General features: G+C 43.1%; 1 protein-coding gene and 1 long non-coding RNA gene across 5 annotated transcripts in view; one reads left to right on the forward strand and one right to left on the reverse strand.

The window, feature by feature from the left end:
* Nucleotides 1–1992: 1992 nt before the first annotated feature.
* Nucleotides 1993–27952, reverse strand: part of LOC147122633 (serine/threonine-protein phosphatase 2A 55 kDa regulatory subunit B gamma isoform) — a 493182-nt gene continuing 467222 nt past the window's right edge. For 3 of the 4 annotated variants that reach the window (XM_086008136.1, XM_086008120.1, XM_086008128.1), the window contains one exon: nt 20765–23967. In XM_086008136.1, the coding sequence (XP_085864262.1) occupies nt 23676–23967 (292 nt within the window). In that variant the 3' untranslated portion in view covers nt 20765–23675. Of the gene's footprint in view, nt 2349–20764; nt 23968–27952 lie in introns of those variants that run through there. The other variant, XR_015081021.1, reaches the window with a different exon arrangement.
* LOC147122634 (uncharacterized) lies at nt 13613–23927 on the forward strand. Its single transcript, XR_015081026.1, has 4 exons — nt 13613–13769; nt 18651–18844; nt 23236–23330; nt 23842–23927. It is a non-coding gene; the product is annotated as an uncharacterized LOC147122634 (long non-coding RNA).

The raw sequence follows: 27952 nt of genomic DNA on the forward strand, positions 1-27952 counted from the left end.
AGGCCAGCAATACAATCCTCTGCTTCAGTAACAGCTGTGCAAGCTCACTGATTGTTTATGGGGCCGAAGCCGGAGGCTTGTTGTACTCCCGTTGCACACATGTTATCATGCAGTGAAGGAGTCACTGTGATGCTGTGGATTTGCACATAAGTGATGAACATGCCTCATTAAGTTTTGAAACGGCATGTAGCACAAACACCACATTGTGGTGCTGACTTTGCTCTATTATTCCTTGGAATGGGAGCAAGCGAAGCTCCATGGGTGCAGCATTTTTTAATGTGGCAAAAGCGGGGGGGTTTTTAACGTTCTATTTCAATATTTACGGTCTACTTCAGTTATATTTTTCAAATGAATGTAATTTTTTTAATGCAAGTATTTTAAAGTGGCTGTATTCATGGTTTAGGTGGTACAAGATGAACGAGGGATATGGGAGATCAGACATGGGAAAGGCAGACAAATATCAAAGAAATTAGAAGATTTTAAAAATAAAGTGTAAATTTAAAAGTATTCTTCCTTCAGCCATTTTACCTACTGAGGCGCTGCATTACTTTTAAGTTTTTTGCCTGCATTCTGGGGCTGGTAGCCTCCTACATCAAGCATTCTAGGATCTTATTAAGAACAAGAAAGGTCCAAGGAGATGATTCACACTTTAAACGTTTCTAATTAGACAACATTTTCCAGGATCATACCAACTCATTTAAAGTAAACTAAAACTTGTATTTACATAGTGTTTTTATAATAGCAAAGCACCCAAAGAAACTTTACAGAAGCATACTCTGACAAAAATAGATGCCGAGTTAAGAATTTGGAGGGCTGACTAAAATGGTCAGAGGTGGATTTTAAGGAGGTGTCTTAAAGGAGGAGACAGAGGTTGCCAGGCCAAGAGGTTTAGAGAAGGAATGCCAGAGCATAGGGTTTAGAAGGCTGCCAATGGTGGGGTGAAGGGAGCGGGCGATGCACAAGAGGCCAGGGTTGGAGGAACGCAGAATGCTCGGAGGGTTGTAGAGCTGGAGAAAGTTAGAGATAGAGCAGAGCGAGGCTATAATGGGATTTGAATACGAGGATGATAATTTTAATTTGGAGTGATGATGAGTGGGACAGGGTACGAGCAACAGAGTTTTGGATGAGTTGAAGTTTATTGAGGGTGAAAGATGAAAGCCCGACCAGAAGAGTAGTCGAGTCTGGAGGTAAAAACGACACATGAGGGTTTTAGTTGCAGATAGGCTGAGGCAGGGGTGGAGAGGGGCAATATAAAGGCAGCAGTAGGTTGTCTCTCTCTAATGGAGAAGCTATGGGTCAGCTCTGGGTCAAATAGGACGCTGAGGTAGCAAATAGTCTGGTTCAATTTGAGACAGTGGCTAGAGAGGGGGAATTGAATCAATGGAGAGAGTATAGAAGTTGTAGCAGCGGCTTTGGTCTTCCAAATGTTTAACTGGAGGGCATTGTGTATATTGCAGACGACATGTCTCCTAATCATTGCCATGCCTATGTAACCTAAATTTCTTCTGTGTCCATTTATGTGTGCATATTGGCTGTCCCTCTGGACCCGAGTCCACTACTTCTATTTTTCTTCTCTTGACCCCTTTTGGGGCCCTTGCCTCCTGTCTCCTCCCCTTCCAGTCAAGCCACCTTTTATTTCTCTCCTCGAGTACTTTGCTCTCCCCCCCCCACCCCCCCCCCAATCCCAACCCTAAGCAATTATTACTCCTCTGTCTTCCTACACACCTGTCACCATCCCAAGCTTAAATCCCCCTTCGATAATCCCATGAATATTCTCTCTGCCTCTCTATCCTCCAAAGGGCAGGCAAATAGACAGAGGTCATTTAGGTTTCATAGGCATGGCAAAGATTAGGAGTGTTGTATCCTGAAAAGTGGACCTGGTGCTGTCAGGTCACCACTTAACCCTTTCCCCCTCAGAGCAGATTAAGTGATATACAAAGTCGACGCTTAGCTTTGGTACAGATGACCGACTTCGAGTGAAGGATGGTTCAAAACGGTCTTTATTCACAAGCCTGGGGAGAACCTTCTGAGACCCCTAGCAACAATCACAGTTATACAAAAATCAAACCCCCCCCCCCTCCCTAGGGGCGGGGATAAAGCTTATCAGCATATACAGAGTTATAGCTAAATGGCAATTATAAACCGTGACATTTCATCTTGCGCCCACAATCCCACATTTCTGTTATCGGTTAGTCCCGTCACCTCCTGTGACCATGGGCCTCATAATTACTTTACAACCATCCATTTGCCTGTAGCCAGGTGGTTTTGCTTGTTACATGTTTTCTTAAGATAACAGTCCTCCTTAAGGGTGCGAAGCCCAGACTTTCGGCCTCGTCTCAGGTTACCTTCTGCAAAGCAAGCACATCCTAATTAGACTTTGAAGAATGAAACCCTGTTGTGATTTACAATAACTGAATTCTTAGGTGCGTTATCTCGCATATGTGATGCTTCGCCTGGCCAAACACGCATCCTCCTCAATCTTCCTATGGGTTAATCTCAGCATTTGAAGTCACTTAATCATGTTTTAAAACTTAGCTGGGTGAAGGCAATATACAGATCTCTATATCGTTTAACTCAGGGTAAGGATTAACCCATTATCTCCACCTTGTACATTGGTGCTGCATTATACATATTCTAACATACAAACTAAGGTATAATAGTAATTTGGCTACTTCAGAGAGCTATGTCCTGATTGGATAGGGAGGAGACAATGAGAGAGTCCAAAGTTAAAGTTTGAGGTCCTGTGGTAGGATGAAGTTGACTTTTAGGCAAAGTGAAGTCAGCTTGGAATATCAGCAAATCAGTGACCAGGTTCGGAAACAGTTGCAGACAGCGAGTGAGTCCAGGACTGTGCAAGGGGTAGAGGATCAGTGGACACATTGCTTGAGGTTGTCAAGTGGAAAATAGAGCATCGAGGAGACATGGAGTCAGCGATGTGTCAACAGAGGTGAGGCGTGGCATCAGTGTTAGTAATGCATGTCACCAGATTCAGTATACGAGACGCATTGGTAGTGAAACCTAAGGATGGTGAGCAATGAAGCCAGGGGATGGTGAAGGATAAATCCATGGGATCAGAGGTGCAGCTGAGGAACTGCTCTAGGAAATCCATGGGATCAGAGGTGTAGCTGAGGAATTGCTTTAGGGAGGTGAAGAGTACACAAGATTGGGAGCAGTAGTATTGTCTGGCCAACCCAGTCCAGTGAAGGGTGATTGAGGGGAGTCAGTAGTCACAGGAACGAAGTGGAAAGCAGCAAAGTGAAGGTCATTTGGCAGCAATGGAGCAGAATCCAAAACAGGATGGGAATCAGCAGGAACAGATCAGTTAGCGCAGCATAGAGTGAAAAATTCCCAGCAGAGGAGCAGAAAATGGAGGACACAGGAGCAGAGTATGTACTAAAATAGAGGCAATCCAGCAGAGAATACAGTCTCTGTAGAAAGTGGTGGTCACTATAAAGCCCAGAAGCCAACCCAGCAGCACAGTACAGCTGAGAAGCCAGCAGTGCATTGAAGTGCAGTCCTGAAGCTCAACCGTAGGTGGTGGATGGGCACGAAAGGCTAGAACAGTTTATCTTGTAACGTGAAGCGACTGAGTGGCAGCATAGAGCAGGTTTATCCCAGAAGGTTCAGGTTCAATCACTGGTGTGGGCAGAATTAGTTGATATCACCCAGGGGGTAGTGGTAGGAATGCTACAGTAGGCCTTACCAGCCCTGTGCCTAGGGAAGGGGTAATCGGCCACAATTCCTGCTCCTGAACACTATTCAGCAACCCATGCTGGAAGTGCATTGTGTGGGCATCCATGTAGGGCAGGATCGCACTCAATTGTGATGCTCTTTGCAGTTGAATACCTGCTAACACCGTCAAGGCTTACACGATATGATCAGTTGGGTGAGATACAAGGGGGTAAAATGATGGCAGTACTGTAATGCAGAAGGAGTGAAAGAAGGGGATAAAAACTGATAGAAGAAAACTGAGAAAGGGAACTCAAACTTACATTCGTAAAATGCAGTGCAGGTATTCAAAAAGAACCCTATTACAGTTGTAACTCCAAGCAGTGCAATGGTCACTGTAGCAATACGAAGATTGAAACCTAATTTGTCAACTTGAGTCCACAATAACACACACTGTCCATTAGAAGGAAGGTGCTCAATGGATTGAAGGAGCTTTGTTCATGCTGTACCTTTATTTATATTATTAGGCGTTGGGCTGGGTGTTAAAGGATTACAGCCTCTTTTTGCTTTTTTGGCATGAACTGCAAAGTATCCTTTCAGCACTCGTGAGTAGTCGTCTCGGGCTAAGGATGCCCCCCAGGGTGATGCATCAATTTTATAGCCAAACCACAGTGGGTGGCTTGTTAGCGCTAGCGATAAAGCATTAGTATCCCAAGCAGAAGGTAATGTGTTCAATGTCATCCTCTAATGACATTTGAGCTCACCTCCCATAGGACAAATCTTCACCACTTTTCAATTTGGCCACTAGATGGCACACTCTGTCTTGACTGCAGGTGAATAAAATTGACTCGGCCAATCTCACCCCTCAAAACTGGCTCTGCCGTGGTACAAGATTGACACTGTACACTGGGATGCTCTTGGCAGAAGCACATGCTGCTTTCCTCACCCAGGAAGGAAAATATAAAACTGGAGAACTCTTAAAAAGGGAAAAGTAGCATTAATATAATTAAAATGTAATTAAATTGCTGACCTGTTTTGGGGCATTTTCCTTGAACAATCATGGCTGCAAGTATCAGCTAGCAGTTAGCTTGAAAAGTGATGATGATGTAAGCAATCTTTCAGATGTATTAGTTAAAAATCTCCTCTGCCTCTACAATTCTATTAGAATCACTGCAATCCCTGCTAGTCCAATAGGAAATCCACTGATAATTACTCTTTGTATTTGCTTTCAGGCATATGGGTTGCCATCAGTAAATTGGTAGCTGCAGCATCGATGTTTAGTTGTTCTGGGTCATGTTAACTATTCCAATAACATAACCTTTACTTGATGTCTTATTTTCCCTTTTATTGTCCATAACTGAAAATGTAACTTAAAAAAAATATATAAATAATTCAGTTCTCTGGTTTTGTAGCTTATATTAGAAATTCAGTCCAAGAACAAAGCTATGAATTTTAGAATAGTTGCATACTAACTCCCGCTCTAACTTAATCATTGAACCAGTAACATTGATTCGTGTATGTAGTATTTTACTTGATGAGGTAGTTGTGAGGAGGCTTTCTTTTAAAAGTGCAGCCAACTTGTATTAAAATTTAAACCACTTCATTATTTAAATAAAGTGATCAATGCATTTGATTGATAGTGAAATCCATTCGGGGCGGGCCAGAGGGGTGGGAGGAGTGTAATTTTAACCGGATTGGTCACCTGTTTTACACCCCTGTCTGATTTTACTTTCCACTGCAGAGGTGTAAAATGATTGGCCAATCCGATCCCTGTGGGGTTTTTATTATGCAACTGTGTCAGTCATTTCAGGGAAATTATTATTACTTCATTGGCTGTGAAGCGCTTTGGGAAGTCCTGAGATTGTGAAAGGTGCTATATAAATACAAATTATTTCTTTACTGTTAAGCTAATCACTTGTTAATTTATTGTTCAATAAATGTACTTGTTACTATGGGGGAGAAATTCGGTATCGCCCCGTTTGGGGCGCAATTATCGGCCGGGCGCAAAGTTTAGCACCTGCCGCTAATTATCGCCTCCGACTGCAAACTTGGCTTCTATCGCCCCTGGAGGTGATTGGAGCACTAAATCAGGTGCTACACACCTCTCTTAAGGTGTTAACGCCGAGCAGCAAGGCGCTACCTCAGAGCGCTGGTGAAGCTCATGTGATGTCAGTCAGCAATGGAACACAGACACACTGGCGCTGGCCAGTTCTTAAAGGGGAGGGTCGATCTTGCTCTCCATCCACACCTTGCTCATTGCAGCCTTGAATCTCAGTCTGGAGAGACCTGTACATCAAATCTGCTGGAAAGAACAATGGAGAGGCCCAGGGAAAGATGGCAGAGTGCAACCCCCATAGTCTCTTCTAAATTGATGCAAGGAAAATCAAATCAAAATGAACCTGCAAAGTGCTGCTCAGTACCCAAAACTCCTCAACACACCGTTGAATCTCTCCAGAAGTCTCTCTCTCACTCAGAATGCGAGGTACAAAAATGTCACCGAAAAAAAAGGCAAGAAGCGGTCGCCTTTAAATAGCGCTCCCCCAGTCCCTTCCTGACTGCAAAATGCTCCCCTCAACCTGTCGTTGCTAGCGGCAGGCGGTAAGGCAGGGAGCGCCACTCAATATCTGGTCCGGGGCGTTGCACGCTCAACTGATGTCACGATCTGCGGGCGCAGGAGATCGTGGCGGTAATGTTTAGCGCCACCACAAAATGGTAAATTTTGCGAGCGGCACAAACATCACCGCACCCGGGCGCTAGTTGCTTTGCGCCCCATTAGCGCCCTCCTAAGGCGCTAATGGGAGGCGCAAACCAACTGAATTTTTCCTCCTTAAAGTCTGAAACTAGTCTAATGTTTTTACTTCCTTTGGAAGATATGAGGTACAAGATAGATATAGTAGCTAAAGTTACAGGAAGGTTTTCTGTTATCAAAAACTTACCTTGATATTGTGCCCACTTAGACCCTCACTGATAGATAATTAGGACCTTAATGTAATTATTACTAGCTAATATACACACCATTCAAACCTCTTCAGAGACATAAAATCTAGAAGCCAAAGTATTGAGAGTAAAAAGGGTAGAAAATACTCAAATACAACTGCTTCCAAATATCATGGGTTTCAAAGTTCTTACTCTATAATTTTATCCACTTAGCACACAAGTCAAAACTAGAACTTAAATTCCACTATGTAGACTCTTGAAGACCTCCATGTTGTCTCTCATACAAAGCAAATTGGTTACTTATTTCCTGTGGTGCAAGGACTGGAGGGAGGCCAATGAAACAGCCGATTGTCAATTGGATGATTGAGTGCATCCTACACTGCTAACATCTCGCAGCGAAGTTGTCCAATGGCAGGTTAAGAATCATTCCATTGCTGCTATCTTGGGCAAGTTCCAATTGATAGCATATTGCAGGGACATCATATTTACTGAATGCTACAGTCTAGATTAACTGCAGCACATGACATCAGCCCAAAAATTGCTGTCAAAATAACGGCCAGGCTAATGGCGCTCGCTGTTATTTATGAGCAAATGCCACAGCAACTTCAGGCGAGGGCAGATGAGCGAATAAGCGTGGAAGTCAAAAAATTGCTGTTGGAGATGGGCTGTTGCGCCATTAGCTTCGCAAAAATGGCATCTCGCTATCAGCCTCACCATTCAAATGCATTGAGCGACGTGGTAGATACAAAGTAAAACTCACCACAGAAAGTTAAGTCATTTCAGTCTAAGTACCCTTTTAGCAATGTGATGTTAATTACTGCCAGTCAACCTCTCTGGCACTGAAAATTAGGTGTTAATTATTATAGGTATATATTTTTTACATTTCTTTTTCTCTTTTTGCTTTCTTAATCCAATCTTTCTTTCCTTCTCTTTAGTTCTCTCTCTGTACCTGATTTGACATTGAATTCACCATTCTAAATTACACTTACTTGTTCAGACTTTGTGCTGTTTCACAATGGGATAGCATAGTGGTTATGTTACTGGGCTAGTAATCTAAAGAACCTGGACTAATGATACCATGAGATTTAAGTTCAAATCCCATTATGGGCAGCTGGAGAATTAAAATTCACCTAATTAAATAAATCTGGAATAAAAAGCTAGTATCAGTAATGGTAACCATGAAACTATAGGATTGTCATAATTAAAAACCCATCTGGTTCACTAATGCCCTTCAGGGAAGGAAATCTGCTGTCCTTACCTGGTCTGACTATATGTGATTCCAAACCCACAGCAAGGTGGTTGACTCTTAACTGCCCTCTGCTAATGGCCTACTCAGTTAAAAAGCAATAAAAAATGAATAAAACCAGGCAGATCCACCTGACAATGGCACACCCAGCTCAGTCGACCCTGCTTAAGTCCTCCTACATTAACATCTGGGGACTTGTACCAAAATTGGGAGAGCTGTCCCACAGATTAGTCAAGCAACAGCCTGACCATGGTCATACTCACAGAATCATACCTTTCAGCCAATGTCCCTCCATCACCATCGCTGGGTAGGACAGACCCACCAGAGGTAGTGGCACAGTAGTATACAGGCGAGAGGGAGGAGTCCTCCACTCCTCAATCATCAGCAAAGTGATGGAAGGTGTCGTCGACAGTGCTATCAAGCGGCATTTACTCACCAAAAATCTGCTTACTGATGCCCAGGTTGGGTTTCGGCAAGACCACTCAGCTCCTGACCTCATTACAGCCTATGGACAAACGAGCTGAATTTGAGTGGAGAGTGACAGCATTTGACCGAGTGTGGCATCAAAGAGCCCTAGTAAAACTGAAGCCAATGCGAATTGAGGGGAAAACTCTCCACTGTCTGGAGTCACACCTAGCACAAAGGAAGATGGTTGTGGTAGTTGAAAGTCAATGATCATCGCTGCAGGAGTTCCTCAGGGCAGGGTCCTAGGCCCAACCATCTTCAGCTGCTTCATCAATGACCTTCCCTCCAACATAAGGTCAGAAATGGGGATGTTCGCTGATGACTGCACAGTGTTCCGTCCCATTCGCAACTCCTCAGATAATGAAGCAGTCCATGGCAGCAAGGCCTAGACAACATTCAGGCTTGGGTGATAAGTGTCAAGTAACATTCATGCCAGGCAATGACTATTTCCAACAATTGAGAGTCTAACCATCTCCCCTTGACATTCAACAGCAATACCATCGCCGGATCCCCCATCAACATCCTGGGGGTCACCATTGACCAGAAACATAACTGGACCAGCCACATAAATACTGTGGCAACAAGAGCAGGTCAGAGGCTAGATATTCTATGGCAAGTGTCTCACCTCCTGACTCCCCAAAGCCTTTCCACCATCTACAAGTCAGGAGTGTGATGGAATACTCTCCACCTGGATGAGTGCAGCTCCAACAACACTCAAGAAGCTTGACACCATCCAGGACAAAGCTGTCAACTTGATTGGTACCCCATCCACCGCCTTAAACATTCACTCCCTCCACCACTCCTGACCGAGCTGGCCAAGTCCTGAAGGACATAGCTGCCCGACAGGTGCTGAGGACGCCAACACGAAGGGAAAAACCTACTTGACCGCGTCCTCACCAATCTGCCTGTCACAGATACATCTGTCCATGACAGGATTGGTAGCAGTGAGCACCACACAGTCCTTGTGGCGACAAAGTCCCATCTAGCACACTGAGGACACCATCCAGTGTTGTGTGGCACTACCACCATGCTAAATGGGATAGATTCAGAACAGATCTAGCAGCTCAAAACTGGGCATCCATGAGGCACTGTGGGCCACCAGCAGCAGCAGATTTGTATTCAACCTCATGGCCCGGCATATCCCTCACTCTACCATTACCATCAAGCCAGGGGACCAACCCTCGTTCAATAAGGAGTGTAGAAGAGCATGCCAGGAGCAGCACCAGGTGTACCTAAAAATGAGATGCCAACCTGAGGAAGCTGCAACACAGGACTACATGCATGCTGCACACAGAAGCAGCATGATATAGACAGAGCTAAGTGATCCCACAATCAACGGATCAGATCAAAGCTCTGCAGTTGTGAATGGTGGTGAGCAATTAAACAACTAACGGGAGTAGGAGGTTCCATGAATAACCCCATTCTCAATGATGGTGGAGCTCAGCACGCGAGTAAAAAAGACAAGTCTGAAGCATTTGCAACCATCTTCAGCCAGAAGTGCCGAGTGGATGATCCATATCGGCCTCCTTCTGAGGTCCCCACCATCACAGAAGCCAGTCTTCAGCCAATTCGATTCACTCCACATGATATCAAGAAATGGCTGAGCGCACTGGATACAGCAAAGGCTATGGGCTCCAACAACATCCCGGCTGTCTTGCTGAAGACTCGTGCTCCAGAACTAGCTGCTCCTCTAGCCAAGCTGTTCCAGTACAGCTACAGCACTGGCATCTACCCGACAATGTGGAAAACTGCCCAGGTATGTCCTGTCCACAAAAAGCAGGACAAATCCAATCCGGCCAATTACCGCCCCATCAGTCTACTCTCAATCACCAGCAAAGTGATGGAAGGTGTCGTCGACAGTGCTATCAAGCGGCACTTACTCACCAATAACCTGCTCACTGATGCCCAGTTTGGGTTCCAGCAGGACCTCTCAGCTCCAGACCTCACTGCAGCCTTGGCCTAACCATGGACAAAAGAGCTGAATTCCAGAGGTGAGATGAGAGTGACTGCCCCTGACATCAAAGCAGCATTTTACCGAGCATGGCATCAAGGAGCCCTAGTAAAATTGAAGTCAATGGGAATCGGGGGGAGGGGGGAAATGCTCCACTGGCTGGAGTCATACCTAGCACAAAGGAAGATGGTTGTGGTTGTTTGAAGTCAATCATCTCAGCCCCAGGGCATCGCTGCAGAAGTTTCTCAGGGTAGTGTCCTAGGCCCAACCATCTTCAGCTGTTTCATCAATGACCTTCCCTCCATCATAAGATCAGAAGTGGGGATGTTCACTGATGATTGCACAGTGTTCCGTTCCATTCACAACTATTCAGATAATGAAGCAGTCCATGCCGGCATGCAGCAAGACCTAGACAACATTCAGGCTTGGGGTGATAAGTGTCAAGTAACATTCATGCCACACAAGTGCCAGGCAATGGCTATTTCCAACAAGCGAGCATCTAACCACCCTTGATTACTATTGCCGAATCCCCCCACCATCAACATCCTCGGGGTCACCATTGACCAGAAAGTTAACTGGATCAGCCACATAAATAATGGAGCTACAAGAGCAGGTCAGAGACTGGGTACTCTGTGGCAAGTGCCTCACCTCCTGACTCCTCAAAGCCTTTCCACCATCTACAAGGCACAAGTCAGAAGTGTGATGGGATACTCTCCACTTGCCTGGATGAGTGCAGCTCCAACAACACTCATGAAGCTCGACATAATCCAGGACAAAGCAGCCCGCTTGATTGGTACCCCATCCACCACCTTAAACATTCACTCCCTCTACCACCGGTGCACTGTGGCTGCAGTGTGTACCATCTACAAGATGCACTGCAGCAACTCGCCAAGGCTTCTTCGACAGCACCTCCCAAACCCGTGACCTCTTCCACCTAGAAGGACAAGGGCAGCAGACTCATGGGAATACCACCACCTCCAAGTTCCCCTCCAAGTCACACACCATCCTGACTTGGAAATATATCGCCATTCCTTCATCGTCGCTGGGTCAAAATCCTGGAACTCCCTAATAGCACTGTGGGAGTACCTTCACCACACGGACTGCAGCAGGTCAAGAAGGCGGCTCACCACCACTTTCTCAAGGGCAATTAAGGAAGGGCAATAAATGCTGGCTATGCCAGCAACACCCACATCCCAGGAACAAATTTTATAAAATGCTTCAATCTGATTGGTTAAGCAGATACGCAGTTGTTTGGGCGGTTCACTCAAATCCCACATGCCCTGTAGAGGACGCTGCACCATTTCCATCTCCCACTTCCAGCAACTTGCAGAGCAAAATATCGTCAACATTAAATGGACACGGGCAGGTCCAACATCGAGCGCCATTTGTTGGCCTACCACAGCAATATTTGGGCCATCATCTTTAGCAGATCGGTTCTGACAACCAATAATATGAATCCTATGCAATGCACTCCCCCTAAATTTGTAATACTTTGCTGTTCTCCTATAGTGTATGTAGAAGAAGATGGAATGAAGGATAGATTACCGACCTAGCACGCTCTACTTCATTCTTCAAATGATACGTCTCCTGCATACATCATGATCACACCCATCTGTCCTCGCAGCTCCTGTATGGGCTTAGTTTTATGAGAGGGGGGAAAGGGGGTTAGTGTTTATGTGGTTAGTTAGTTTCAGGCAAAAATGAATTAGGGTGGGCCACCACGTGCCGCACTGCCTATCCGCAAACTCTGATAACCTTTTCACACGTGCGCTCAGTGTGTGGTTGTCCGAGAGCCCTTAAGTTAGGCTATACTCCTACAGTATTATGGAGGACACACAGCATTCAAAGAACAAAGATGACATTACCAGATAAGTTCATCTTTTTGATGTATGTATTCATGGGTGTAGGAAAATTTGCCAAGTTTAATAGGCTAATCAAAGAGCTTGTAACCAGACACTGGCTTCATATTAATTTCTGACCTACCTTAAATAATTTTTGTGCCTACATTTGTCATCATAGGATTTCATTATAAGATGGATGGAAAAAATAGAATATCAGGCCCATAAATGCTTGTTTTCCACTTGATGGTGTAACTGGTGCAGTGCCTTCCCAAACTCTATTATGCTAATTCCTGGGAGAGGCACAAAGAACCTGTGGCGAGTTTCAAGTAAAACTCTGGAAATTCTTCCCCAACTCTATAAGGCAATGAAGTGAGCTCCAGGAGACAATGGTGACCACTTATGATACGTCACTGGATGAACTTAAGCCTATCCTCCCTGCCCCCACACCCACTGTCCTGTTCACTCACAAACCTGTCAAGTCCCTTCTTAAAGGACAGTAGTGGATTAAATCTATTGGTAGTCTGTTCCAGAGGGCGACAACCCTCAGAGAAGAAATACTTCCTGGAATTTAACTGACTCTCTGCCTAAATTATAGATACATCCTGTAACCCTTTCAAATCACCTCTCTAGCCCTCCCTGATTATCTATATCTGCAGACCATATTTTTGTTCGGAGGAGGGCTTTAGTTTTGACTATCCCTTGCTGGCCAATATAGGTGAGGCATAGCACTTGATCCTGTAGCTCAGAATGTGAGAGTAAACACTCTCATGATAGGAATATATCATCTAGTGTGACAACAGTAGCAGTAGCTACTAATAGTCAGTCTTCAAGTTGCACCATTGATTTGTGTGGAAACATACTGTATGGCTGCTCTCAGTGTAAGATACTTCCACATAGCTTGCTTGGTATGAACTAGAGAGATTGCCTTGCATGCAGAACATTGAGCTACTAAATTAATAAAATCCTCACATCTCTCCACATGATTAGTGGGAACATCTGGATCTGGGTGTTGTGTGGTCAGGATCATTAGATCTTAGGCAATAATTAATGATCATGTCATTAGGCTGGATGTTCAGTGACAAGCACTGAATCTGAGGTTTAGACCATGGCTTGGAGAATATGGGGATCAAAGTTTTGAGATCCGTAAACATAATAAGCTATCAATCATCGGTGTACAAGTGAAATCATTGCACAGCCCAGGTAATTGGTAATGCTTCATGTCTGATGTGACTGTGACATTGCTGTGTGGAATTGAGTGAATGATTGGCAATTGATGATCGGTCTAAATGCACTAAGATCAGTTGCTCGTATTGGATTGGTTCTGAAACCCCACCGGACTAGCACCACCCTCGACTCCCATTGGCGTATTCATATTTAGCAATTACTTGATCTGAAGCATATGATCATATGCATCTTTGCACTTGAATATGCTACTTTTACTTGTTAGTTCTCATAAAGACTCTATAATTGTAACCATATTGGTACAATTAGCGGTCTGTACAGAGCGGGATTAAACAGTGTGGACTTGAACAGAGTGTTTTATTTGGAAAGAGTGGGAATTTGGAGAGGAGTGGGAAGGAGTTGTTGCTTTTTGCCTACACTACTTGTAGTGCTTTGTGTTATAGGTTTAATTTCAGTACCCTTAACTTAATCTGATCAAGTAAGTAGTCAAGAAACTACACTGTAAACTAGGTTATCTAATTACAAATTTAATTAAATAAAACAAGGTCATATAGGAATGGCAGTGCAAGTGGTGTGTCGCAACTGCAGCATTTGGGAGTTTGCAGAGACTATTGTGATCCCGGACAATCACGTTTGCAGTAAGTGCCTGCATCTTGAGGAACTTCAGCTCAGAGTTTTTGAGCTGGAGTCTGAGGTGCAGACATTGCATCAGGGATGGGGAGAGTTACTGGGACACTTTGATCCAGGAGGCAGTTAGATTAGATAGTGGTACAGGTCTGGTTAGTGATCAGGGACAGGAGGGTGTGACTGCAACTCAGGCAGGTAAGGGGACCCCAGGTGCAGTGCTGGAGGAGCCTCAGCCTTTGCCCTTGTCCAACAGGTATGAGGTTCTTGCTGCCTGCGTGGATGAGGGAAAAGCCTGCAGGATGGATGAGCAAGCTGACCATGGCACCATGGTGCAGGAGGTCATTCAAGTGGGGGGAGTGAAAGGGAATGTAGTTGTGGTAGGGGACAGTATAGTCAGGGGGATAGATACTATTCTCTGCAGCCGTGACCAAGAGTTCCGAAGGTCGTGTTGCCTGCCCAGTGCCAGGGTTAAAGACATCTCCTCGTGGCTGGAGAAGAACTTGGAGTGGGAGGGGGAGGATCCAATTGTCGTGGTCCACGTAGGAACCAACGACATAGGTAGAACTAGGAATGAGGTTCTGCTGAGGGAGTTTGAGGAGCTAGGATCCAGATTAAAAAACACAACCTCAAAGGTAATAATCTCTGGATTATTACCTGAGCCATGCGCAAATTGGCACAGGGACAAACAGATTAGAGGTTTAAATGCGTGGCTCAAAGAGTGGTGTGGGTAGAAGGGCTTTCAGTTCATGGGGCATTGGCATAGGCTCCATTTAAACCAGGCTGGGACCAGTGTCCTGGCGAATCGAATAACTAGGGCAGTAGACAGGGCTTTAAACTAATGAAGGGGAGGGTGGGAGGATTCAGGAAAAAGTAAATTTAAAAGCAGCGAGAGAAATGTCAAGGCTCTAGAACAGAATTTTGGGGAAAAGTAAGCAGAGTGGGTCAGGAAGGGACAGAGAGAGTAACAAAGGTAATGGAGACATCAAGGAAAAATAGAAATAAGTCAAAGCTGAAGGCATTATATCTGAATGTGCGAAGCATTCGTAACAAAATAGATGAATTAATAACGCAGATAGAAATGAACGGGTTTGATCTAATAGCCATAATGGAGGCGTGGTTGCAAAGTGGCCAAAGTTGGGAACTAAATGTTCCAGGATACTTAACTTTTAGAAGAGATAGGCAAAATGGAAAAGGAGGTGGGGTAGCCCTGATAATACAGGATGGGATAACGACAGTAGAGGAAAAGGATCTTAACTCTGAAAATCAAGAAGTAAAATCAGTTTGGGTGGAGCTAAAAAAACAAGGGGCAGAAAACATTGGTGGGAGTTGTTTATAGGCCCCCCAACAGTAGTTGTAATGTAGGGCAGAGTATAAATCAGGAAATTAGAGGCGCATGTAACAAGGGTAATACAGTAATCATGGGGGACTTTAATCTACATATAGACTGGGCAAACCAAATTTGCAGTAATAGTGTGGAGGACGAATTTGTGGAATGTATGCAAGATAGTTTTCAAGATCAGTATGTTGAGGAACCAACTAGGGAACAGGTTATTTTAGATCTAGTATTGTGCAATGAGTAGGGTTAATTAATAACCTTGTAGTAAAGGGGCCTTTAGGGAAGAGTGACCATAATATGATAGAATTTTATATTGAGTTTGAAAGTGATTTAGTTAAATCCGAAACTAGAGTCTTAAATCTAAACAAAGCAAACTACATAGGTATGAGGGGTGAGTTGGCTAAGGTAGATTGGGAAATGACATTAAAAGGTATGACGGTTAGACAAGCAATAGCTAACATTTAAAGAATTAATACATAATTTACAACAAATATGCATTCCTTTAAGGCACAAAATCCCCACGGAAAAAGTGATCCAACCGTGGCTAACAAGAGAAGTTAAAGATAGTATTAGACCAAAGGAAGAGGCTTATAATGTTGCCAAAAATCGTAAGCCTGAGGATTGGGAGGATTTTAGAATTTAGCAAAAGAGGACCAAGAAATTGATAAAGTGAAGATAGAATATGAGAGTAAACTAGCAAGAGACATAAAAACAGACTGTAAAAACTTCTATAGGTATGTAAAAAGGAAAAGATTAGCAAAAGTAAATGTGGGTCCCTTACAGGCTGAGATGGGAGGAATTATAATGGGGAATAAGGAAATGGCAGAGAAATTGAACAAATACTTTGTGTCTGTCTTTACGGAAGAAGACGCAAAAAAACTTCCCGGAAATAGTGGAGAACCAAGGGTCTAGCAAGAATGAGGAACTAAAAGAAATTAGAATTAGTAAAAAAAAATAGTACTGGAGAAATTAATGGGACTGAAAGCCAATAAATCCTCTGGACCTGATGGCCTACATCCTAGGGTTTTGAAAGAGGTGGCTATAGAGGTAGTGGATGCATTGGTTGTCATTTTCCAAAATGCCATAGATTCTCGAACAGTTCCTGCAAATTGGAAGGTGGCAAATGTAACCCCACTATTTAAGAAAGGAGGGAGAGAGAAAATGGGAAATTACAGACCACTTAACCTGACATCAGTAGTAGGGAAAATGTTAGAATCTATTATTAAGGATGTGGTAACAGGACACTTAGAAAATAATAGTAGGATTGGGCAGAGTCAACACGGATTTATGAAAGGGAAATCGTGTTTGACAAATCTGTTATGAACTTTTTGAGGTTGTAACTAGCAGAATAGATAAGGGGGAACCAATGGATGTGGTGTAGATTTTCAGCAGGCATTCGATAAGGTGCCACACAAGAGGTTATTAAACAAAATTAGGGCTCATGGGATTGGGGTTAATATACTAGCATGGATTGAGGATTGGTTAACAGACAGAAAACAGTGTGTAGGAATAAATGGGTCATTTTCGGGTTGGCAGGCTGTAACGAGTAGGGTACTGCAAGGATCAGTGTTTGGGCCTCAGCTGTTCACAATCTACATCAATGATTTGGATGAGGGGACCAAATGTAATATATCCAAGTTTGCTGATGATACAAAGCTGGGTGGGAATGTAAGTTGTGAGGAGGATGCAAGGAGGCTTCAAATGGATACAGATAGGCTAAGTGAGTGGGCAAGAAAATGGCAAATGGAATATAATGTGGAGAAATGTGAAGTTATCCACTTTGGTAGGAATAATAGAAAAGCAGAGTATTTTTTAAATGGTGAGAGATTGGTAAATGTTGTTATTCCACGGGACCTGGGTGTCCTTGTACACGAATCACAAAGTTAACATGCAGGTACAGCAAGCAATTAGGAAAGCAAATGGTATGTTGGCCTTTATTACAAGAGGATTTGAGTATAAGAGTAAAGACGTCTTACTGCAATTATATAGGGCCCTGGTGAGACCGCACCTGGAGTATTGTGTACAGTTTTGGTCTCCTTACCTAAGGATATACTTGCCATAGAGGGACTGCAATGAAGGTTCACCAGACTGGTTCCTGTCCTATGAGGAAATATTGCGTAGACTAGGCCTATATTCTCTAGAGTTTAGAAGAATGAGAGGTGATCTCATTGAAACATACAAAATTCTTACAGGACTTGACAGGGTAGGATGTTTCCCCTGGGTGGAGAGTCTAGAACCAGGGGTCACAGTCTCAGAATAAGGGGTCAGCCATTTAGGACTGAGATGAGGAGAAATGTCTTCACTCAGAGGGTAGTGAATCTTTGGAATTCCTTACCCCAGAGGGCTGTGGAGGCTCAGTCGTTGAGTACATTCAAGACAGAGATCGATAGATTTTTGAATATTAAGGGAATCGAGGGATATGGGGATAGTGCAGGAAAGTGGAGATGAGGAAGATCAGCCATGATCTTATTGAATGGCGGAGCCGGCTCGAAGAGCCAAATGGTCTGCTCCTGGTTCTTATGTAATACAACAGGAACAGTAAGCAACCATGCCCAACTGACAGCAAAATATGTTACTTGGAGCTGCAGCATTCTGTATTATGTTAACCTTCTTGGGGTCTGGTAACATTCCTTGCTTTGTGAAGACTAGGGCAAAATATTCTAGGTATTCCTTACCAAGATCACACGTCTATGTGAACATAAGACCATTTTCTGTGATGAACTCTGCAAAGATACATATTGAGGAAGATTTAAGTTGGGCCCAAAACGGGTGCAATATCGGCAGTGCCCACGGTCAGGAGGCCTGAACCTTTTTCAGGTTCGGACCTCATTGAAATTTTGCAGTCGAACTGCAGGGGCCAAAAGGGCACTGAGTACTCCTCCTTGACTGATAAAAATATATTTTTTAAAAACTTGCCTTTACTGAGCAGCCTCCAGTGGTCCCTTTAAGGACCGCTGGCTAAGTCGCTCAATGCCTAGAAAAACTCAGACTTGCGTGCATTGCGCATACTCCACCCATTCCTCCATGAAAACTGCAATCGGGATAGGACATTTATTTGTGTATTTCAACAACCTCCCACCTGTTTTGGGTGGGAATGATGAGTGTCCATTTAAAGGCCTGCCTGATAATTGAAGCAACCGGGCAAATGGGTGCCCAAGGCCCCCACCAGATTTTCCTCTGCTAGGCACCGATTTTTCAGGAGAGAAATAGTGGCCATCAGTTGAAAACCACCACCCACTCCCCCCACCCAATTGTGTTCTGCTTAGTTGCGTGCATGTATCAGAGCATCATCGCTTACATTCAAGAACGGAATTCCTTCAATACCTGTTAGTATGGTACATGGAAAATCTCTGCTCATGAAGATATACTGAACTTTGGCCTTTTCCATCATTTCAGACCAACGTGTTGCAAACATTGTAATATTGCAGCTCTTTGTCGAACGCGAGTTGGCACTACCCAGATTTCAGGTCCAGCTTTGAGAAAACGTGACCTATTTAACTCTAGCATCAGCCATGGTTGAAATATCATGTTGCTTTGTTTGCTGCTTGTATATCAATGAAGAGGAATGTATTGGGGGATCACTATAAAAGGTAAGATCCAAGGACTATCATCATCTTCAATTATTCCACTATCTGCCAATGTATTTTTAGCTTTGCCTCAACTTTATTCTGTACAGGAAATGGCATCTTTTGATTAACAGGAATAAAAGACCTGGCAATTAACAGTTTGACCAGCTTGCCTATATTGTGGAACGTCTTGAGGAAATTTACGAAATAGTATCCTCCAATGTTGCTATATTGATGTTACATACTGCCAAAGTAGACTAAAGAAACAACCAGACTTTCTCTTAAAAAGCAATCTCAGCAGATGTGTTTGTTGTGAAGAGTCTATGAACAAAAATTACACCATGCAGTGGGACGATGTATTTGTATTAACTGGATGTGTATGGGTGTGTGGTCGAGCTTCACGCAAGATTTAAAAGCAGCAACGTTAGATTGGTAACTGGATTCATCAATAATATTCTGTGGGCCCACGGAAACAAAAATTACTTGGATTGGCACACCTTGAAAATATACTGTTGTTGGCTTGTTGTGGATTCCTGAATCAATGGTGCACCGTTCTCATGTAGTGAATAAATATGCATCCTCATCGCTAGAGCTGCAGTCAGCTCTGTTTTAGTAACTTGCTGCACATTGTGCTGGTCTGACTGGCTGAAATTCTGTGAATATGCATTTGGGCCACCATGTTTCATGCATGTTTTTACACAGGTCTATGGTTGGATGACTGAGCACTAAGAAATGATTTTGTTTGTCACATGCACAACATTTGCTGTCCTTTGCTGTACAATTACCAGGAGAGAGATAATTTCTACCAATTTTAATACAATTGGAGTTGACCTGCTCGTTGACATAAGTGCGTGCAAAAAGCATCTACAGATTCATTCTTGCATTGCGTGTGCAGCCTTATAAAATATGATAGATTCATGGTATTTTGCTTGGGAGTGAAATGATCAGTTAGGGCTTTCCTAGCCTCATCATAATCTGCATCATATCCAGCATCAAACTGCGTGTTCAATATATATGGGAAGTGTTCTACCTATAATGCAAAAACAAAGCTCTCTTTTTGCATTGTATTGGTAATATCAAAATCTGTCATGGTACACTCAACCATTTCATCTATTTCTCCTACCTGCAGAGACTTCTGAAGTCAAATCTTTGTGTAGCTTGTATGAGGGTTTGAGGCAGCCCAGGACCATATTATTGGTTCAACTGTATAGTTACTTAAACAAACAGATATATGGGATACACTGGATCTGTGGTCATTGACTCATTCCAGACATACACAGGCCTAGAGCTAAGCAAAACCTGCATAACCTACAGAAGTTAATCATAGTCATAACCCCTGAACCAAACTTGCCTCAGCCCATTTGTTCCTGAAACGCTCATCTGTGCTTTTCTCAGCCCTACACTAGTCTATTCCAGCGCTTTCCTGGCCAGCCTCCCATGCTCCAACCTCCATAAACTTCAGCTCATCCAAAACTCTACTGCACGTATCCTATCCCGCACCAAGTCCCGCTCACCCGTCAGCCTGGTGCTGGCTGACCTGCATTGCTCCCCGTTCCCCAACACCTCCAATTTAAAATTTTCATCCTTGTGTTGAAATCCCTTTGTGGCCTTGCCCCTCCTTTTCTCTGTAACCTTCTCCAGTCTTATTTTGACCTCGTGTAACCCCACTCCCTTCACCTCTCCGTTGGTGGCCGTGCCTTCAGCCATCTCGTGCCCGAGCTCCAGAATTCCCATCCTAAACCCCGCCGCCTCTTCACCTCCTTTAAGATCTCCTTCTATGGTTTGGCATCACCTTTTGTCTGATTAGGTTTTTGAGACACGCCTCGGGTTGTTTTTCTACGCTATGTAAACACAAACTGTTTTGTTACCAACTCCTCTGAAATTATCCATGAGCTTCATTCATATTCTTGATCTCATCCTTGTTGTTAAAATATCATGTCTGTCTTTATCAACCTGGATTATTTATTGACAGGGAATGTCCTTGTTTTTTTTTTACAAGTTATACAATTACACCATGGTCTGTGTTCCAACGGAAAACTCCCAGTTTCCCTGCATACACTATTAGAACCACAAGATTTACCTTCCAGTCCTTAGGAACCATCCCAGACTGAACTATGACATTTTACTTTTACATTTTATTACACAAATTTATTTTTTAAAAATTATGACTAATTCTGATTGCTGTCAATGTTTCCTTATATTGAAATCATAAATACAACTTGTAATTTTAAATATAAATTTCATAATTGGGGCTGACATTCACGAAGAAGAAATGGTACAGAATGATAAGGGAGCAGACAACATTCATCATATACATCAACACAGCTGAAGCAAGGCACATGGGACAGTTTACAGGTTCTCTCAATGGCGAGATATTATTCTTTACAAGTAGAAACTATTCAATAGCACTGGGAGAAGGTTTGATGGAAATACGGATACAAGACAGTACAATTTCATGCTGTAATAGTTTGTGCAAATTGTCATCAAATGGTATTAGTAAAAGGTCTGATTTTCTGCGTTGCTCGTGAGCTTCAAAAGAACATTGCGGCAGTACGTTTTGTACCTCAGGCCAACATAAACAAAGATACCCTTATGTACGAAACATATGTGCTAAAAGAATGTCAGCCCAAAACAGCAAAGTACACCTTTAGGCAATATTAAAGGATGCAAAGGCTGATATTAGATTTTATTTGAAAACCTGATATTAACAAACCTGATAACCTTTCTGTCTTTGACAAACATTTTTACCAACTTTACATCAGAAGTAAAAAGCATTGGTCAGGTATAGATAAGCAATAGGTCCAATAGACACCCCTTTTCCCAAGCAAATTTCAAAGTTTGTCCTCAAAATAGCTAAAGTTTAAGATCGCTCATATATAGGCACCTCTTGCAGGTTTGAATTTTAATACTCAATACAATTGCCTCAAATTTATACTTTTCTTTTGTTTAAGTCTTTTCCCCCAATAAGTCAAAAATCCGTGTCAGTGTCTAGCCTTCAATGAAGCTGCTCGGTGAACTCAAAAGCCGAGGGAAGAGCAACTCTAAGGATGCACTTAATATTCAGACATTCATTGTGTTTTGACAACACAGATTAACTTACTAAAACTGTATTGTGCTTTATGAATCAGAGCTAATTCTCCAGATGAACACTCTTCTTGTATAAATTGGGGCAGAATCTCTCTAACTCAATGACGGATCAGAGTTTTGGACAAAGACATAAGTGTGGTTAAAGTACCCCCATCCCCTCTTATGACACATAATTTTGGGTTACTTGGAAACTCAGCAAAAAGTGAGAAAATACCAAAGGTCTTCCGACATTCATCAGTGCAGAAATGATGGGTGCAAGAATTAAATAGTGCTCAGACTGTAAAGGCTGTTCTAGAAAACTTTTTATCTCGTTACTAAATAGTTCCACGAAATCATTAACCTTCAAAACGCAAAAAACAAGGTATTGTCAGCATACATGACAGGTTCTCAAGAGGCAGTGCGTCTTCTGATGTTTTATTGAAAGTAGCAGCAAAATCAAACCTGTGTAACGTTACCTTCCTGTTGTCCTCAGCCTCCTTACAAAAAAAACCAATGGTTTTATTAGGAATGTTCTAATTAATGATAAGTGGTATGTTTTTAACAGCCTGTAAAAATTATGCTCAACATTCCAAGTAAATTTTTAAAGGCTATCTCAAATTTTGCAATAGGCCATGAACAATTCAGCTCCATAAACAGTTCAAATAGAATCCACCTTTTCCTCAATTTGTACAAGTTTTCAGTTTGACGGTTCTGTTTGGCACAGTGATATGAAACTGGGTAGGACCACTGCATTTTATCTGTTCTAGATAATTATTTCTTTAACAATCTGGAAGATATTCTTTGAAAAAAAAAATTGCATAACCTTTCTGTTAGTTTTCTTTACAATGGCAGTGCTGGGTTATGGACTATTATCCCCACTTTGCAGCCAGTGACCATGTCAAAAGGTTTCAGGTCAGGTGTAAAATTGCTTAGATTCAATGAAAAGCTCCCACACCATTGTTCTGAAAATCCCCAACTTCAGAAGAGTGCTCTACTCTACTGTGTCAGTTTTTAACTGTCCTTAATGCCTTTGAGTCAAACTGCCAAGTTACTATCAATCGTGCCAAATTAGACGGCAGTTGTATTTTTTTTTGGCAATTCTTTATGGGCTTGGAATGCAAATGCTCAAACCCATTTTGCTTCCAACAATTCTCAACGATCATAAAAGGAAAGATAGATTTTCTATCTAGCCAGCGGCAAGAGGACAATAGCTGAACCCACTTGAGTTGTCTAATAACAGGGTAAACCATTGTGAAAAAGCATTGCGTAGATGTGATTAGCGATAGATTAAAATTACATTTTGGGTAGGCTGACACAACAAACAAAGACAGCAGCTTTTTACCTTTCAGGTGCCTGTTGAAGCTATTTACTGATGCAAGGCCAACTGAATCCACCACAAAGACCGAAAACGAATCAGGAATGAATAGGTAGAGTCAGATCTCAGGTAACCGTTCTATTTAAGTCCTCGTGTATAAATTCAGAGATCTTAGGTGAAAAGTTTTAAACAACCAGTAAAATTTCTAAGATGCCTGAACCATAAAAATTTGATTGACTTGAGAAGAGGTGTAACTGTGTAGATGGTAGCCATGTGTGCCCTTCTGTGTTCCACTCTGAAGTGCTGAGCTCACCCCTGGTGACTGACAAAAATCAATTCTTACTGACAAGTGACACACACTAATGAGAAACCACACTCCACAATTCCACTAAGATGAATACAACCTTGTGAAGATCATTGGCAGAAAGGTCAGAAAAAAGGCCGGTTTATAATTACACCAAGGTATTTATAAACCTAGTGCATCTCCGAGTTCACTTTATCCTGAAATATGTAGAGATTGTTTGTCGCTGCCACTGCTATTATGTTCTCTGTTGGGTGCCAGGCCATGTGCAGGATCTTCTTGTTAAAGTCTAAACTATCAACACTAATTTCATCTTTTCTCCTCTTGCCTCCTGTGCAGACTTTGCGTGGTTTAAGCACAGCCCGTGGCTTACTGTTCTCCCTGGAAGCCTCCAGTGTGACATCTCGCTTTGTGTTGCGGTCAAACATCCTGAAGAAGTTATTGTAGGCACCGGTCATAATAACACTGTGAAGAAACAGACATTGAAGCTTTAATCAAGGGAAATACATATTAGATAATCATGGTCACATAAATGTGTCAGCTTTCCACAAGTCAGTCTGAATTATATCCATGAATGTACATGTTTTCAAAATACAAAACCAATGGTGAGTTGAATTTTAAAGCATACGGGTTTTCAAACACCAACACATGTTTGTCATTTCCTTCAATGTGTATATTTCCATTGTGAAAGCATCTATTTCACATCCAGATACCACTATATACCCCAAAATAGCAAAACGCAGCTTCATCTTGTGGCACCTTCATGAGTTGAGTCGCCCCGAACAATATCCACCCCTTTGTTTTGTGCCCTTCCCCCTTTTTTTCTCTCCCACATGGCAGCTATCTCTCACTCTGCCAGCGCATTTCACACCTCATCTAGAGCCGTCTTTTGTCTCTTTACTCGTCTTATCTCCATCTTGTCTCGTCTTGAAAACCTCTCAATGTCTCTTCACTTCTCTTTTGTTCTTTCATCCCCATTTCCCAGCCCCCAAACTGGCCTTTTAATCTGTTTCATTTCCTGTGTTTTTTCTCAGTCCTGAAGAAGGGTTTCGACCTCAAACGTTGACTCTATTTCTCTCTCCACGGATGTTGCCTGGCCTGCTGAGTTTTTCCAGCATTTTCTGTTGTTATTTCGGATTTCCAGCATCCGCAGTATTTTGCTATCGTTTCAATCTTAGCTCAAACTTTGGTTTGTGTTCAATGTTACCGATATGAGATCGGCTTTGCCTTCACTTTTGAACACGAGGAGGGGGCAACATGTGTTCCAGTCCGAGAGGCAAGGACACGAGTCATCAAGCTTCACGAATCAGATGCTGCATCTATTGGTCTCAGGCGATAGCTGCAGTATGGATTCCAGCCCGGCGTTTAACATTTATACAGCTTAGCTCAAACTGCCCAGGAAAATATACATGTGCAGAGTTCCCTCCCGGAGTAAAGTAATTTTTAAAAAAAATTGAGAGAGTATGGGCGGCAGCACCTGCGCTAAAATTTTAAATTCATCCCAACAGTCTTAAAAATAAAATCCCCCAGAGGTCCAAGAGACCCCATGCACTTTTTTAAACCCGGTTTGATACTTGCACTGCAGTTATCTACCACCTAGGATCAAACCTCCGACAGGGGGGTCTCATACCGCTACGGTCTGCAGTGAGGTCAGGTTCAAATTCCTGATTTATACGGTAACTCGGACTGGAGGAAAATCACAGCCAGTCTTATCCTGACCTTGCCAGACGTGCCCACAGGGTCAATTCCGAAAGAGGATACTGGAGGGAGAACCTTGGCGAGTTTTTCCTCTGCTTAATCAAGGTGTGCGGGGGCTCACAGTCTCCCCCGCTTTTGCTAACTCAGCCCAGGCCAAAAATTGAGCTGCCCGAGGTCATCCTGATCTGTGCACCTCGGCTATTTATGACATTGTGCACATTTATACAATATTTTTGAATTGTGTCTTACTTCAATTTTGTGTGTGATGGTGAAATTAATATCTCAGTTGATATAGACAAATATTAATATACGTTACTATTCATTAAGCCACTTTGTTTCATTTTTTTAAACTAGCATCTGGAACCACATTTTTCCAGAAGGGAGAAACTCATGCTGTTGGTGCAGCTCTACCAGTGCAGGTGACCCTCTGGTACAGTCCCTACCACTTAGAGGAGGAGCGTTCGTGCAAACGCAATTTGCCTGTTCTACGCGATGGCTGGTGTAACCGGATGGCTGAGATCCTGTAATAACAACAGAAAATGCTGGAAATACTCAGCAGGCCAGGCAGCATCCGCGGAGAGAGAAACAGAGCTAACGTTTCAGGTCTGGGACCCTTCATCAGAACTGGAAAAAGCTGGAAATGTAACAGATATTAAGCAGGTGCAGAGACGGTGACCCTGAGCTTCCGGTCGCCTGTCACTTTAATTCACCGCTTCACTCCCACTCTGATCTCTCTGTCCTCGGCCTATTGCATTGTTCCAATGAAGCTCAATGTAAGCTCGAGGAACAGCACCTCATCTTTCGATTGGGCACTTTGCAGCCTGCCGGACTCAACATTGAGTTCAACAATTTCAGATAATTATCCCTGCCCCCATTTTTCATGCAGTATGATTTTTGCCATTCCCATTTGCAACATTTTATCTTTCCTGCCTCTTACAAAAGTACAGGATGTTCTTTCAATTCTTTCCTCCCCTCCTAACCCCGCCCCCGCTGTCTCTGCACCTGCTTAATATCTGTTACATCTCCAGCTTTTTCCAGTTCTGATGAAGGGTCCCAGACCTGAAACGTTAACTCTGTTTCTCTCTCCACGGATGCTGCCTGGCCTGCTGAATATTTCCAGCATTTTCTGTTGTTATTTCAGATTTCCAGCATCCGCAGTATTTTGCTATTATATTAGGCTGAGATCCTGTGTTGGGAGGATAATTTATCCTTTTTAATAACAGATTCAAAACAGTGATATGTCTGGCAATTAACTACATAGAAATTTACAGCACAGAAGGAGGCCATTCGGCCCATCTTGTCCATGCCGGCCAACAAAGAGCTATCCACCCTAATCCCACTTTCCAGCACTTGGTCCGTAGCCCTGTAGGTTACGGCACTTCAAGTGCATATCCAAGTACTTCTTAAATGTGATGAGGGTCTCTGCCTCTACCACCCTTTCAGGCAGTGAGTTCCCAACCCTTTCAGTATTACGGTTTCAAAACATTCATCTTAAGACTACCTACAGAGCAGTACACGCAGTCTCACGTCTTGAAACATACATGTAAGGAACAGCTTGGAACTGGAGCTGATGCAGCTATCTAATGACATGTTCCTGAAGGGAGATACCCAGTTTCTGCTCCATTGCAGGAGTTGGGATTTAACTAGTCCTTTTATACTATGATCAACAGAATCAATCGCGAGTATGCCAACCCATGCCTGTTCACCTAGCTTTCCTTGAAGGAAGCTGAAGTGAGATGCATTCTGATACGTTTCATTACTAGAACAAATGTGTGTATCATATATCATCAGATATCCTGTTGACACAACCACTGTCATTCAGTTTATCAGTTGTTACCACCTGTTGTGTGCACCCTTATCTCTTCCAATCACTATTGCAAAAGCAATCTTTACTCTTATCCTTCTTAAAACTCCCCCCTGCAGTGATAAAAAAAGCCCGTCTGATTCAGCACAAAGCTTAAACCAATTTGGCCTCTCTCTATTAAATAATGTAAAAACAGGTCGATATTCTTACATCCTGGAGGTGGCCAGCAACGCGGAGCGACACATGAAATCCGTAACAGCAGTTAAACATTGCACACTAATTCCAAAAATGTAGAACCATTTAAAAGCTCATAAAAATAGTTAAACCTTAACTGACACAATCTGCATCTTACTTATTTGAATGGTTAAAAGCAGAGACACTGCTGCTATTGCAGCACAGGTGCGGCTTCTGTGTATTTACCCAGATGATTTACCGAAATCAACCTCGTGTCTAAATGGAGAGACGGTAACCTTGACTTGTTGCTGTCAGTGTCCCATCACAAGGACAGCGTGAGACCCATTTTTCTTTCAAGGCAGTGCTACGCTATGAAGGGAATGACACACGCCAGTGTCTATGCTTGGAGCCCCTCCCTATCTCTGTAATCTTCTTCAGCCTCACAACGTCCCTACCCCGCCAGATATCTGCGCTCCTCTAATTCTGCCCTCTTGAGCATCCCCGATTATAATCGCTCAACCTTTGGTGGCCGTGCCTTCTGTTGCCTAGGCCCGAAGCTCTGGAATTCCCTGCCTAAACCTGTCCGCCTCGCTACCTCTCTTTCCTCCTTTAAAACGCTCCTTAAAATCTACCTCTTTGACCAAGCTTTTGGTCACCTGCCCTAATTTATCCTTATGTGGCTCGGTGTCAAATTTTTGTCTTTTAATACTCCTGTGAAGCGCCTTGGGATGTTTTACTACATTAAAGGCGCTATATAAATACAAGTTGTTGTTG

This window comes from Somniosus microcephalus, chromosome 2 (genome assembly GCF_052327205.1).
Source record: "Somniosus microcephalus isolate GS21.2 chromosome 2, FLI_Smic_1.0, whole genome shotgun sequence".
Taxonomy (NCBI): Eukaryota; Metazoa; Chordata; class Chondrichthyes; order Squaliformes; family Somniosidae; genus Somniosus; species Somniosus microcephalus.